Consider the following 15,303-nt stretch of genomic DNA (forward strand, 5'->3'; position numbering starts at 1 on the left):
ATTCAAGACTACAAGGCAGGAACCAAAGAGAATCTATAGTTATCTGAGATAGCTTCCAAAGGTACTGCCTTCCAGGTGATAATCCACATCATTGAAGGCCGTGCATACTGCTTGGTTACACCTTGGACCAAGTTTTCCTGTTGGACCAGTGGTGACACGAGCTGAATTAGGGTAAATTATCATCACTCTCCTGCCACAGACATTCTGGTCAATCAGAATCGAGTTACTGTTCTGCCTGTCCGGCTGGCCACCCAACAAAGCAACTATACAAACACAGAGAGAGAAGGTTGCAAAAATGGAAAAGGTTTCTTTACATACAAAATTGGCTTAATGCCACAGGAACAGCAAGAGAAATGCTGGTTTATGAGTCCAAGGGGTTAATGACTCAAGCCGGCAACAAAAGTCTTTCTGGCTTATGTCAGCCAATTACTCACTTGGCTTGAGTGTCAGAATGCCAAAAGTGTCCAAAGGAAAAACGAAACCACAAAGCGTCAATGTCTCTCTCAAATCTGAACATAAATTCCCATATCACCTTCTGCAAGCCCTTCCCTTTTTAACTGCAGCATCCTTAATTACTGACAGCTGCGACTTAGAATCTCCATCTGCATCTGTGCAGCTGCTCCTGGCATTCCAGCTTTCTACAGACCTGACATTTAGGATGGGATCATCCATCACCCCTTCCTCGTCTGACTCTGATGAGACTCTGACTGGAGATCCTACAGGCTCTACTGGCCTCTCTGTCTCTCCAGCATCTTCCACATCCCCTTCTCATTCCCCTTCACTGTCTTCGTTAAGCCAGATAGGTCTTCTTTGATCTGATGGACCCGGCTCCTCTGAGTCAAAATCAGTGGCCAGAGGAGCTGGCCATGAGCCAACCACAACAGTTAGAAGGGAACTTGGAGGAGACCTTATACCATTTCAGACAAGTGACTGTGTAGTCTCTTCTTAAAAATCTCCAGTGATGAAGCACCCACAACATCTGAAGACAAGGTGTCCCACTGGTTAATTGTCCTCATTGGACAATTAAAAGGAAGTTTCTCCTTAATTCCAGGTTGCTTCTCTCATTGATTAGTTTCCACCCATTGTTTCTTGTCCTGCCCTCTTGTGCCAACAGGTGTGCAGGTGCAGTAAAGGGCAGCCAAAAATTTTACTGCCACACTGTGGGTGTGGCTTAATGGTCATGTGACTGGCTTGCCAGCCATGTGATCAGTTGGGAGTGGCTTGGATGATCATCATCGTTCAAGTGAACTGTTACGTCCTTGACTTACAACCTTACCAGTGTTGCTTGCTGGCATGACAATTTGCTTTGCATTTCCTGCACTTTCCTTGGGTTGCCCCCCCACCTCAGGCTGAGTAGCTAGGCAAAAAGGTGCTGCCAGAAACATAAATTCTGCCAGCGCCACTTCCACCCATGCCTTCTGCTTGCACCTCAGGTGGGAGGTGGCCGCGTGAGCCTGGGAGGGAGCCGGACAGGAGAGAAGGAAGCTCATCTGAGGCCAGGAAGGAGGAAAGAGGAAAAAAGCAAGGAGTGCAGATGCAGCAGCAGCAGCAGGGAAAAAACGGAGAGCCGAGCCAAGACCAGTAATCCAGGAAGCCCTGTCTGGTTTGGTGCTGCAACCCAACAGGACCGACACAGACTTCAGAGGATCATCAGAACTGCAGAAAAAACAATTGCTGCCAACCTGCCTTCCATTGAGGACCTGAATACTGCACAAGTCAAAAAGAGGGCGGGGAAAATATTTACTGACCCCTCACATCCTGGACACAAACTGTTTCAACTCCTACCTTCAAAACGTCGCTACAGAGCACTGCACACCAAGACAACTAGACACAAGAACAGTTTTTTCCAAACGCCATCACTCTACTAAACAAATAATTCCCTCAACACTGTCAGACTTTCTACTAAATCTGCACTTCTATTCTACTAGTTTTTCTCATCATTCCTATCACCCATTTCCTCCCATGTTGACTGTATGACTGTAACTTGTTGCTTATATCCTAAGATTTTTATTAATATTGCTTCTTCATTGCTTATTTGACCCCTATGACAATCATTAAGTGTCGTGCCACATGATTCTTGACAAATGTATATTTTATTTTATGTACGCTGAGAGCATATGCACCAAGACAAATTCCTTGTGTGTCCAATCACACTTGGCCAATAAAAATTCTGTTCTATTCTATTCTATTCTATAGCCTCTGCAGGACCATCACACTATCTCTCCCTTCTGCTCACTGTCCGACTCCTCTGACAGCTACACAGGCCAACTATGCCCAGATGGACCCGGTTCATCTGGCTTGAAGTCTGTTATCAGAGGATATGGCTGCGACCCAACTACAACAGGAGGGAACTCCGAAGTGAGCATTTTCTGCAGGAGCTCCCTTCCTGTGGGACAGCTGCAATCAGATACAAGTTTGGTGCCTTTATCCTGACATTTAGAGAGCCTGGGAAAACATGGCTGTTCCAAGGAGCAAATGAGATAATAGCACGAGTGATAAGTGCAGAATGCTGTTAGTATAAATATAAAATGTGATGATGGATAGGATGTGCAGCTGTTTTACTCTGCTATTGCGACGGCATGTAAAAGATACACTGTTATTCATTTAGGTTTCGTGACAGTGCTTGAAGATATTGCTGCACGTCGCTTAGAGCTGTACCACTGCGGCAGCTTAAAATCAGTCGAAATAAGAAACACAGTATATCTAGGAAACTCATAAAGACCGACAGAGTAACAAGTAGCCTTTAAGGTCAACCTCCATGCCTAAGCCCAGCATCCCTCTGTAATATCTTTTCAACGTCCATCTAAACATAAGAAGCCGAGATGTTATCAGGTTGAACTGCACTTTTGTGCCCTTTATACTGTAGTATCAGTTCAGAAAAGACTCTTGCAGTCTTCAATTTCTCAGTTCAACAATCTTCCCTTTGTCCTGGCTGCCCTTCTCTAAATCTGCTCTACCTTTTCTGAACCATCTTTAAAGTGACTAGGACAGAATCAGATGACCAGAAGAATCCGGAATTAGAGTGGAATTACTACTTTACATATGAAAGGTACCAGGGTCTCAGCCACTGATCTTCCTATAGATATGCAGCCTGTGATTTCGAAAGAAGTACAGTGATACCTCGTCTTACAAACGCCTCGTCATACAAACTTTTCGAGATACAAACCTGGGGTTTAAGATTTTTTTGCCTCTTCTTACAAACTATTTTCACCTTACAAACCCACCGCCGCCGCTGGAATGCCCTGCCTCCGGACTTCCGTCGCCAGCGAAGTGCTCATTTTTGCGATGCTGGGATTCCCCTGAGGCTCCCCTCCATGGGAAACCCCACTTCTGGACTTCCGTGTTTTTGTGATGCTGCAGGGGAATCCTAGCAGGGAAATCCCAGCAGCGCAAAAATGGGTGCTTTGCTGGCAACGGAAGTCCGGAGGTGGGGTTTCCCAGCGAGGGGAGCCTCAGTGAAATCGCAGCATCACAAAAACACAGAGGTCCAGAGGTGGGTTTCGAGGACTTTGGTGTTTTTGCAATGCTGCAATTTCACTGATGCTCCTTTCGCTGGGAAACCCCACCTCCGGACTTCCATTGCCAGCGAAGTTCCCATTTTTGTGCTGCTGGGATTCCCCTGCTAGGATTCCCCTGCAGCATCTCAAAAACACAGAAGTCTGGAGGTGGGGTTTCCCATAGGAAAAAAAGAAATGAACATATATAATAAAGAAAATCAAACAGAACAAAACAGAAAAACAGTAACAGTACAAACAATAAATGAAAAAAAAATACATTTTCCATAGTGTAATGTAAATGATAAACATCATAAAAGGGCATTAAAGAGATAATTTAAAATGTTTTCACTACATAGAATTTATTCATGGTAATTTAGTCAATATATAAATAAGTGTATAAAATATATTATTATTTGTGTCTTCATAATACAATTTACATTTTTTTCCATTTTCTCTGTGAGTGAATCATATGTAATCGAGAATCAAACTAATCTCCTTAAGTTTATAGTGTTACCATCCAGATCTTCCATATGTATACTGTACTCCTAAAATAATCCCAAAGGTGCTTTTTCAAGAGGCAACTGGACTTGCTGGTTTTTCTTTGAAGACATTTAGCTTCTCATCCAATAAGTCTCTCCAGCTCAGTCCAGTTGCCCCTTGAAAAAAGCAACTTTGGGACAAACATGACCTGGATGACTGAGAATTTCCACAGACATTCACTGTAAAATAGCACTTCGTTCTATAAGTCTTGAACCTAGCCAGATTTAGATCTTGTGATGACCTCACTTTAACATTTTACAAGAGGTAGAAAAACCCTACGACATTTTTCGGACTATAAGACGCACTGGTATATAAGACACACTGGTATATAAGATTTCAAAGAGGTAAGTTTTTTTAAAAAGTTATTATCCTCCCAGTGCTCTGCAAGCCTCCCAAACCTTCTGTGCACTTTAGAGTTTTTTTGCAAAAATTGGGGTGTTTCCCCTTTTGTCTAAAATGGTGTAGAGACTCCTGCTTGAGCGGGGGTTGGACTACATGACGTACGAGGTCCTTTCCAACTCTAATAATAAATAAATAAACAAACAAACAAATATAATGACAAATCATGGCTTGAACTATCTTGCCTTGCATGTAATGAGTAAGTTGCGTTACTGAAATAAATGAACTTTTGCATGATATTCTAATGTTTCGTGTTTCATCTGTGAAAGTGGATCTAAAATTCAGGTCCTTACTTAGCCTCAGAGTTTGCACAGTAGGGACATTTCAGAGCTCTTGGTTGAAAGATAAAATTAAGGAAAACATCATGTAAGTCATCTTGAACTCTTCCAGAAAAAGTTCAGATAAAAATTGCAAGGACTAATCCAATCATCCAAAGGAAGAATCGCAACTAATCAATTAATAACAAGTTCGATAAAGCATGGTGATGAATTCCACTTGTATCCTGCCTTTCTCCCTGGATGATTCTCAAACTGATTGGCAATAAAAAAGTTCAAACACAGCCCACAAAATATATGGAAACATATATAGGGAGGTTTTACAATTCTATTTTTGCAACAGCTAAAAATACTGGACACTAATTTTCTACCCTTTGCTAATTTATTCCTACCAGAAGCTAAAGTAAAATTTATCAAAAAAAACCTCTGGAACTCTAACCGTTCCACTTCTTAGAAAAAGAGAATTAAAAGACAATCAATATTTGAGCACAGAGGAGAGGAGAAAAGATTAAACATTGCGGTGTCACATGACTTGTGCAGGTGGGCTGATACAGCCTCTTCTAAGACATTTCTCAGGGGGCCAGGTGTTGAGAAAATATTCCCTCTGGGGAGAAATCACGGGAGCTAATTACAAGTTGTCTCCAAACAACTACCGTGGTTAATAAACATGCACACACCAAATAGACTGTTTTAGATCCTCTGGGGAATCCTGCATCACAACGAAAGATTGAAAACGGATCGGAAGCGCTTCTGAGCAATGCAATACCTGGGATAATGACAACGATTGGCAAGGAACACCACAAATCCAGGTTTTGTGTGTAGGGTGTTTTGAGCCTATGCTTTTCTCCTGGGCTGGAATAGAAAATCAAGGAAGAGTAGCATAAAGATGTGGTGGAGAAAGGGGAAGAGCAGGAGTTTATAGAAAAATGCCAATATATTCGAGGTTTCCCAAGAAATCAGAAATAGAGGGCAATGGAATTAGACAATTTACAACTACGTCACTTCTGAACTGTTCTAACCATAGTTCACAAAATCATATACTAAAATGTCCTTCCTGTTAATGACTACGTCACCTTCAACCGCAACAACACTTGGGCCTGTAATAGAGTCAAATTAAAGTTCAACCGCTCCAAACTAGGCTGCAGAAAATACGACTTCAGCAGTCTACGGAGAGGGGCGGCATACAAATCTAATAAATAAATAAATAAATAAATAAATGAATGAATGAATGAATGAATGAATGAATGAATGAATAAATAAATAATAATAAAGTGATCAAGGCCTGGAATTCACTACCTGTCTCTGTTGTTTCTTCCCCAAAGCCCAAAATAATCAACCTTAGATTGTCTACAGTTGACCTCTCCCCTTTTCTAAGGGGTGTGCATAAGCGCACCATTGTGCCTAGTGTCCCTGTCCTACTGTCTTATTGTTTTCTTTTATCATTACTTTCTATGTTAAGTTTATATAAACTACTATCCTATGCTTGATTGACAAATAAATAAGTAAAATAAAATATATAAATGAAATGACTGTACATGATTTTCTTCTCCTTTTCTATAAATTATGGGAGTGGGGCAATGGTGGCTTATGTTGTTGGGATGCTGTGTTAGAAGACAATTGAAAAATTGACAGCTTGGACGTTCGAAATCTGAGAGTGAGCCGTGTGATGGAATCAGCTCCTGTCCACTTGCCCCAGTTCCTGACAACCTAGCAGTTCGAAATCCTGCAAATATAAACTACTTCAGCTTCAACCACAACAACACAAGAGCACACAACAGATTTAAACTTAATTTTAACCGCTCCAAAATTGACTGTAAAAAATATGACTTCAGTAATCGAGTGGTCGAAGCGAGGAACTCATTACCAGACTCCATAGTGTCATCCCCAAACCCCCAACACTTTACCCTTAGATTATCTATGGTTGACCTATCCAGATTCCCAAGAGGTCAGTAAGGGGCGAGTACAAGTGCACTAGAGTGCCTTCCGTCCCCTGTCCTATTGCTCTCCTATATCTCCTATACCTTTCTTCTATTCTTATATCTCTTCTTCTATTCTTTCATTGATATGTTCTATTACTATATCTTCTTTTCTATTCTTTCATAGATATATTTTACTATGAGTATCTCCTCTATAACCTTCATCATGTATTTTACTATGTGCATATAGATATATACCCACTAAAACCCTCATTGTGTATTGGACAAAATAAGTAAGTAAGTAAGTAAGTAAGTAAGTAAGTAAGTAAGTAAGTAAGTAAGTAAGTAAGTAAGTAAGTAAGTAGATAAATAGGTACCACTTCAGTGGGAAAATACCAGGGACATGAAAGGAACTCCCTTGGGCATCTTCTGAACAATGGGGATGTCACCTGCTAATCTTTTCAACTCGAAAGTGCCTTGGTAGGTGCTTCTAACTAGGGGTGGGCTGCTGCCCAGACGGGGGGGAAATGCAGTGAGGTAGCGAAAATGAAACTCTACCCCAATTTGCATTGAAAGATATTGAAAGACAATGCAGGGAGTCTTGCAAAAACCACGCTCACAGCGTGGTAGTAAAATGTTTGGTAGCCCTTCACTGCTTCCAGCACAAATGAGGTAGTAGTATGAGAGTGATCTAGGACAGCTCTGTTGGTACCCTTCAGATCCTTTTTCTTTATGTACCACTTACAGAGGTCCTGCCCTGTTGACAATGCCAACCTTTGCTGAAAAACATTACATCAATGCCCAAATGTAAATAGAGATGGTCCCCAAAAGGGCAATGGGTGTCGATTTATATGTATATGATCAATTTTCTTGCCACCATGCAGTGTTTCTCATTCTGGCCATATATGTGGGCTTCAGCTCTCAGCCCTCTTAACCATATATGAAGAGAATCCAGATAGTTGGAAGTTCATGACTCTGGTGGACATTGGTTGAAGGAGGTTGGCAAGATGGCTTTATGTTCGCTTGATAAGGAAAGTCACACAAGTTAAGAAATTTGCATTAAAAACTTCAGGAGTCTATCCTATTAGGGAAAACCACTTTAAGATGATTCACAAACAGTTTTGTTGTTGTTCAGTTGCTAAATTGTGTCTGACTCTTTGTGATTGACCCCCATGGACCAAGCCTTCCTGCCCTCCACTGTCTCCTGGAGTTTAGCCAAATTCATGTTCAATGGGTCAGTTCACAAAACTGAAGGGTTTGCCAACAGCTCCATTTATTTGGCTCTCAAAACACAATCGTTGCATTCCTACTGTGATTTACATTTTTAATGGGGATTGGAGAAACAATGAGTTTCATCTTCCCTTAATTTGGGGATTTGCCTTCTCTAAATTCAAGATGATGCCAGGCAACGGTCCCAAGCAAACATTTTAAAGAAGATGGGGGAGGAAGGATGGCTATCAAAAATGGTCTGCTTGTTCTGCTGGGCTCTCTGGTAGAAGCCTCCCGAAAATTCACAGGTACAAATTTCAGACACACACACATTTGAAAATCCAAAACAATGTCCTTTATCACAAAATTCAAAAGAAACAAAGCACCCTTTTTGTATTGCAAAGAGCACTCTTCCCCAAAGCAACCTTGTTGGCTGTACAAGTCCCTTAATCAGTCCTAAAGTACTTAGCTAGTAGCTGTGAAGAAACGTCAGAGCCCTCCTTCTTCCCACGAAGTGAAACACACACACACTTTACTCTGCTTTGGTGTCAAAGGCATGAAAAATCCACAAACAAAGTTCAGACACAGCGAGGCACGATCCTGAAGAACTGTGATCAGATAATCTTCCACAATGGCCAAACTAGCACGCTGCTATTTATAACAGCAGCTCTAATTACTGGAACCCCACCCAAACACAGGTGGCCTCTCTTATCTCCTGTAATATTTCCTCAATTGGTCTCTTCTATGCATAAGTCTGCGCCTACGTGGGTCTAACACTTCATCATCCGAATCAACCGAAGATAATGGTGATTGGCTTCCTGGGCTGTGTGCCAAGCCCCCCCTCTTCCAAGTCACCCCCACCTTCTTCTTCGTCCGAGGAAACTGCACTCCCTGACTCTGCCGGCAACAAAACAGGCCTAGGACATGTTGACGTTTCCCCTGGCTCCACCTCCACATTCCCTGGGGCAGGAGCTGGGCCAGAGCCAATCACAACACCTAGTTAACATTTACGATAGCACTTTGGGAACTGCAGAGCTGAGAGGGGGAAAAAAACCAGGTCATACAGCTGAAAATGCCATGTTCCCAGCAGCCTGGATCTACAGTACTTTCAAGAATACTAAGGGGGGTTGCGGGAAGCCACAAGGGTTTTAAAAATGTTGCTTCCCTGTGGATTAATTGGGAAGTGTTTTTTTTTTAAAGGAGGCCAAGTCTTAGAAGTGATTTGCTTGCATTCCACATACTGTAGCACACAGAATACAAAGCAACATTTTTTTTTCACACTAGAAGAAAAGTTTGCACTGGGAAGAGATTGTTGAACTTTATTCGGTTCTGCTTTGGACCAAGGATGGCAAGTGCAGTGATGGGCTCCTATGGGTACGGTCAGGTACACAGAACTGGTAGAACATTTTTGAATTTTTTTCTTTTTTCCCCTTCTGTTTTTCCTATCGCAGTAAATTAGGTTGACTGAGTATAATTTTAGAAGAGCTGTGCATGTGTGCATGTGTGTGTGTTTGTGTGTGTGTACATACACATACATATACAGTGGTACCTCGAGATACGAGTTTAATTCGTTCCGGACCTGGGCTCTTAAGTCGAGCAGCTCTTATCTCGAACGACTTTTCCCCATAGGAATTAATGTAAATAATTTTAATTGGTTCCAGCCCTAAAAAAACTCACAAAGTTAGTCTAAATTATGCAGAAAGACATGTTTTTAATGAAGAAATGTACATGTACATATAAATGAATAATGAAGTTTCTTTCACTTAACTTGTAAACTTTCTTAAACTTTTAAATTTACATATGTTCAACTTCTCTGCCACCCAATCCTGTAGGACAGAGGTCCCCAACCCTTTTTGCACCAGGGACCGGCTTTAAGCGATCAAGAGAGGAATGGGTGAATGAATGGACGGAGGGTGGGAAGGAAGGAAGGAAAGAGGGAAGGGACAGGAACAGAGGAAGGAAGCAAGGAAACTTATGAAAGGGGAGAGTAAGAGAGGAATGAGTGAAGGGAGGGAGGGAGGGAAGAAGGTGGGAAGGAGAAAGAAAAGAAGAAATAGAGGAAGGGAAGGTAAAAGAGAGAAAGAAAAAGAGCAAGAAAGAAAGCAAGAAAGAAAGAAAGAAAGAAAGAAAGAAAGAAAGAAAGAAAGGGGGAAGGGACAGGAACAGAGGAAGGAAGCAAGGAAACTTATGAAAGGGGAGAGTAAGAGAGGAATGAGGGGAGGGAGGGAGGGAAGAAGGTGGGAAGGAGAAAGAAAAGAAGAAATAGAGGAAGGGAAGGTAAAAGAGAGAAAGAAAAAGAGCAAGAAAGAAAGCTGCAAGCACCCCCCCGAGCCCCCCAGGCCGGCTGCAACCTTTTAAAACACGCGCGCCGCTTCGCAGCTGTCTCCTGAAGCCGAACGCGGAAGTTAGCGTTTGGCTTCAGGAGACAGCTCCTTGGCGCTTGTATCTCGAATTTGGGCTTGTAAGTAGAACAAAAATATCTCTCCCCTCCCAGCTCTTATCTCGAGTTGCTCTTAAGTAGAGCAGCTCTTATGTCGGGGTTCCACTGTAGTAGATAAAGTATAGAATCATTATCTAGTCCATCTAGTCTGCCCTTATACTATTTCTTGTATATTATCTTAGGATGGATATATGTTTATCCCAGGCATGTTTAAATTCAGTTACTGTGGATTTACCAACCACGTCTGCTGGAAGTTTGTTCCAAGCATCTACTACTCTTTCAGTAAAATAATATTTTCTCACGTTACTTCTAATCTTTCCCCCAACTAACCTCAGATTGTGCCCCTTTGTTCTTGTGTTCACTTTCCTATTAAAAACACTTCCCTCCTGGACCTTATTTAACCCTTTGACATATTTAAATGTTTCGATCATGTCCTCCCTTTCCCTTCTGTCCTCCAGACTATACAGAATGAGTTCATTAAGTCTTTCCTGATAGGTTTTATGCTTAAGACCTTCCACCATTTTTGTAGCCCGTCTTTGGACCCGTTCAGTTTTATCAATATAGTATATTTTTGTGTTTCTGTGTGTAATATGCATGTACACATATGGCATATATGCATAGAATTAAATAGTGTATTTTGGATGTTCAGCAATAGCAAATAGATAGGGAAATTGTATCTCTTTGAGGCGAGGAGAAGCCAGACACCCTAACCCAAACCCTTGACGTGAGTGACGTCAAGTTGGCCACCTTTAAGCCAGTCACATGACCTTTAAGCCAATCCCGCTCACATGATGATCAAGCCACTCCCACTTGGTCACATGTCTGGCAAACTACACCCATAAAATAAGCCACGACCACAGTGTGGTAGTAAATTTTTTTGCTTACGCTTGATCTGAATTGCCCTGGCTCGTATTGATTTGTCTCAGGGGTAACGTCATCGCCATTTGCAACCTTCTGACAAGCAAAGTCAATAGGGAAGTCAGACTGACTTATCAAATGTGTTACCAGGACTCACTGCTTACAGTCACTCATGCTCTCATCACCTTGAGGTTTGACTACTGTAAGGCTCTCTACATGGGGCTACCTTTGAAAAGTATTCGGAAACTTCAGATCGTGCAGAATGCAGCTGCGAGAGCAATCATGGGTTTCCCAAGGTATGCCCATGTTACAACCAACACTCCGCAGTCTGCATTGGTTGCTGATCAGTTTCCGGTCACAATTCAAAGTGTTGGTTATGACCTATAAAGCCCTTCATGGCATTGGACCAGAATATCTCCGGGACCGCCTTCCGCCGCACAAATCCCAGTGACCGGTTAGGTCCCCACAGAGTTGGCCTTCTCCGGGTCCCATCGACTAAACAATGTCGTTTGGTGGGACCCAGGAGAAGAGCCTTCTCTGTGGCAGCCCCGATCCTCTGGAACCAGCTCCCCCCCAGTTATCAGAGTTGCCCCCCACCCTCCTTGCCTTTCACAAGCTCCTTAAAATCCACCTCTGTCATCAGGCATGGGGGAATTGAAATTTCCCTTCCCCCTAGGCTTATAGAATTTATACATGGTAGGCTTGTTTGTATGAGTGGTTCTTTAAATTGGGGTTTTTAAGATTGTTTTTAATATTAGATTTGTTTACATTGTCTTTTTATATTGTTGTTAGCCGCCCCAAGTCTTCGGAGAGGGGCGGCATACAAATCTAATAAGTAAGTAAGTAAGTAAGTAAGTAAGTAAGTAAGTAAGTAAGTAAGTAAACAAACAAACAAACAAACAAACAAACAAACAAACAAACCACCTTAACAGCAACAGTGATTCACTTAATAACAGTGGCAAGGAAAGTTTATAAATGGGGCAAAATTAGCTTAACACCTGTCTTGCTTAGCAGTAAAAATTTTGGGCTCCCTTAAGGACCACCCATATAGTAAATGCTATGAATTGGCTCAGCTGGCAGGCCGAAGTCTCTAACTCAAACGATGGCTTCGGCCTGACACCAGCTTAAATCAGCCCATCTGTGGGGAGGAAAGAATCTACCACGAGAGCAAACAGTTTATCAGAGCTCGTTCCCAGCACCGGTAATCCAATTTCTGATGTTTTTCATTATGCGCCTTTCTGTGTTTATATATTTGAGATGATAGACCGTAGAGAAGAGCGGGAAGAGGATTGATAAAGATGTTTAAACAGCGATTGTTTTGTTTGTCAGTTTTTATAGCAACATTGTAGGGAATAGGACAGGGGAACGAAAATCTGATTAAACCTAAGTCATTATGAGATTATTATGAACCTCGGCACCGTAGGAGTTACGCTGTTATCATAGAAGGGATTTCCAGGATAATCAAATCAAATTGGGAGCACTGGAGAAATCAGGACCACATATTAACAATGGCTTTCCTGTAAAAACCAATAGCTCCAGTTTCCAGTTAATGGATATCTAATCAGTGTCACTTACCCATTTTTAGAGGGCCATTTAAGCAAAGCTCGCCATTTCTCCCTTCTCCATCAAGCCCTGGTTTCCTTGACAAGTTGTAAAATACAACGCAGAAGTGAGCATGAAATGGACAACAGGCTTGGAATATTGCATTCCATTTTGGTCACCACAATATTAAAAAAATGATGTTGAGAATCTAGAAAGAGCGCAGGGAATTCCAGTGGAAGGATTCCAGTAAAATATCACAAGAAACAAATAAACTTCTGCCCTTGACCCAGTGAGGGGCCACATTTACCTTTGTTTACCACAGGGGTGGGCAATTAATTTTGCCATGGGGCCGCATAAGAAATTGGGATGGTTTTAGAGGGCCAGACTAATATAATTAACTCAGTTCTACCCAATACTGTATATTAGATTATCTCAGGGACCGCCTTCTGCTGCACGAATCCCAGCGACCAGTTAGGTCCCACAGAGTTGGCCTTCTCCGAGTCCCATCAACTAAACAATGCCATTTGGCGGGACCCAGGGGAAGAGCCTTCTCTGTGGCGGCCCTGGCCCGTTGGAACCAACTCCCCCCAGAGATTAGAATTGCCCCCACCCTCCTTTCCTTTAGTAAGCTTCTTAAAACCCACCTCTGCCATCAGGCATGGGGGAACTGAGATATTCTTTCCCCCTAGGCCTTACAATTTACGCATGGTATGTTTGTATGTATCTTTCGTTTTATAATAAGGGGTTTTTAGTTGTTTAGTATTGGATTGTTACATGCTGTTTTTTATCACTGTTGTTAGCCGCCCCGAGTCTGCGGAGAGGGGCGGCATACAAATCCAATAAATAAATAAATTATTGGGTAGAACTGAGTTAATAATATTATAATTATAAATTATAATTATATATTACATTACATTACATTACATTATATTATATTATATTAAATCATATATTATATTATATTATATATTATATACTATAATTATAAATTAATTGCCTACCCCTTCCTTCCTTCCTTCCTTCCTCCCTCCCTCCCTCCATTTCCTGACCTCTGCGGGCCCATCACAGGCAGCAGGCTGGCCAGATGCGGCCCATGGGCTGTCATTTGCCCAGGTCTGTTTTACCGGGATGCCTCCGGGTGGGTGGCGGGTGTGGTCAGCAGTCACAATCATGTAGGCGGGGTTCGGATGCACAAGTCCAGAGTGAGATTTGCTTCCTGTCCATGTGCAGGAACCAAAATATTGTGTGAGGATGTGTGTGACCGCAAGATTTCGGCAATTCTCGCTGTTTTTTTGCTTCAGCACATGTGCGGGTACAAAAAATCAGCCAAAATCTCACGGTTGCACATGTTCTTGCATAAGATTTCATTTCCTGTGCATATGCAGAAAGCAAATCTTGCACCAGGCATGTGTGCCTGACCGCCAGTCAGCTGGAGCGGCATGTGCAGCTCCATTTCCACTACTGGAACGGTGCCCCCCCCCACGGGGAAAGCAGGCCGCCCCTTCCTTGACTTTACTGTATGGCCTTCCCTCCCCACTTCCCTGAGCCTTATTTATCCTCCTTACCTCAAGAGCTGTCCTGAACTGCCCAGCTGCCATGGCATACTTCTTCTGTCTGTAACAAGTGCTCGCATCTTTCAAGGACACCTGAAGCCATTTATCCATCTGGGGCTGAAAACTCGTGTTGTTTGTTGTTCCTTGACTATCTGGGCCTCCAACCTCCAAGGGCTTGGTCTGTGCAGAGCTGGGATTCTGAGGTTCCAAGAACTCATAGCAAACGTTCTCTTCATCTGTGTAAATCAACTTCATTTCTACTTCTACAAGGCTCTTCAGAGGGATATGGGACACCAACATGGTTGAAGCCAAGTTTTCTTGTTCCAGCAGGCGCGGTTCTTTCTTCATTACCATCTTCTCATCGCCCTCCATCTTACGTTTAAGGCTCGGCCTCTCTAAATCATTACACTGCTTCTCCTTGGCACCATTACTTCCTGTTTTTAATTTCTCCATCACATTTTCTGTCGTCTCGGCTCCCAGAGGGAATTTTACCACTTGCAAATCTTCTAGAGTATCGTTCTGATGCTGGGCAGCTATTCTCAACTGCTGAACGGCGTACTCTTTTCGACAGGCTTCTTTCGTGATGTTCTCAAAGCGTGTGCTGTTTGCTGACTCCATGACTCACAATCTACACACGCAAATCCTGAGTGGGGAAAAGGAAGCGCAAAGATTTACCATTTGGAGTTCGGCAAACAAAACAGTGCAGGGGAAACATATTGTTCAATTTGCACACAGCTTTCCAAGGCAGCCAGTCAGCTATAGCAAAGAACAAAAAGAAAGTTGCCTGGATTTCAGAATCATCTCGTCTTTTGTATATCAGCAAATAAGTGTCATGTCTTCAAAGCTTTGCAAAATATATTTTGACTTCTGGTTTTGTCCCCTAAATCCATGATCTGCAAAAATTATAGGTGTTGTTTGGAGTTCCATTTATTTGAGGTTAGCAGATGGGTGAGATGACTGAATAGCACTGAGTTAATTCTAAAATAATAATAATAATAATAATAATAATAATTATTATTATTATTATTATTATTATTATTATTTAGATTTGTATGCCGCCCCTCTCCACAGACT

The 15,303-nt window shown here is 42.2% G+C and overlaps 1 protein-coding gene across 1 annotated transcript in view; it reads right to left on the bottom strand.

The window, feature by feature from the left end:
* The window catches only part of SPATA16 (spermatogenesis associated 16), a 262,235-nt gene extending 247,388 nt beyond the window's left edge, over positions 1–14,847 (bottom strand). Inside the window, exon 1 of the mRNA XM_070753649.1 lies at positions 14,242–14,847. Coding sequence (XP_070609750.1) covers positions 14,242–14,847 — 606 coding nt within the window. The remainder of the gene's footprint in view (positions 1–14,241) is intronic.
* Positions 14,848–15,303: the final 456 nt, after the last annotated feature.

This window comes from Erythrolamprus reginae, chromosome 5 (genome assembly GCF_031021105.1).
Source record: "Erythrolamprus reginae isolate rEryReg1 chromosome 5, rEryReg1.hap1, whole genome shotgun sequence".
Classification (NCBI taxonomy): Eukaryota; Metazoa; Chordata; class Lepidosauria; order Squamata; family Dipsadidae; genus Erythrolamprus; species Erythrolamprus reginae.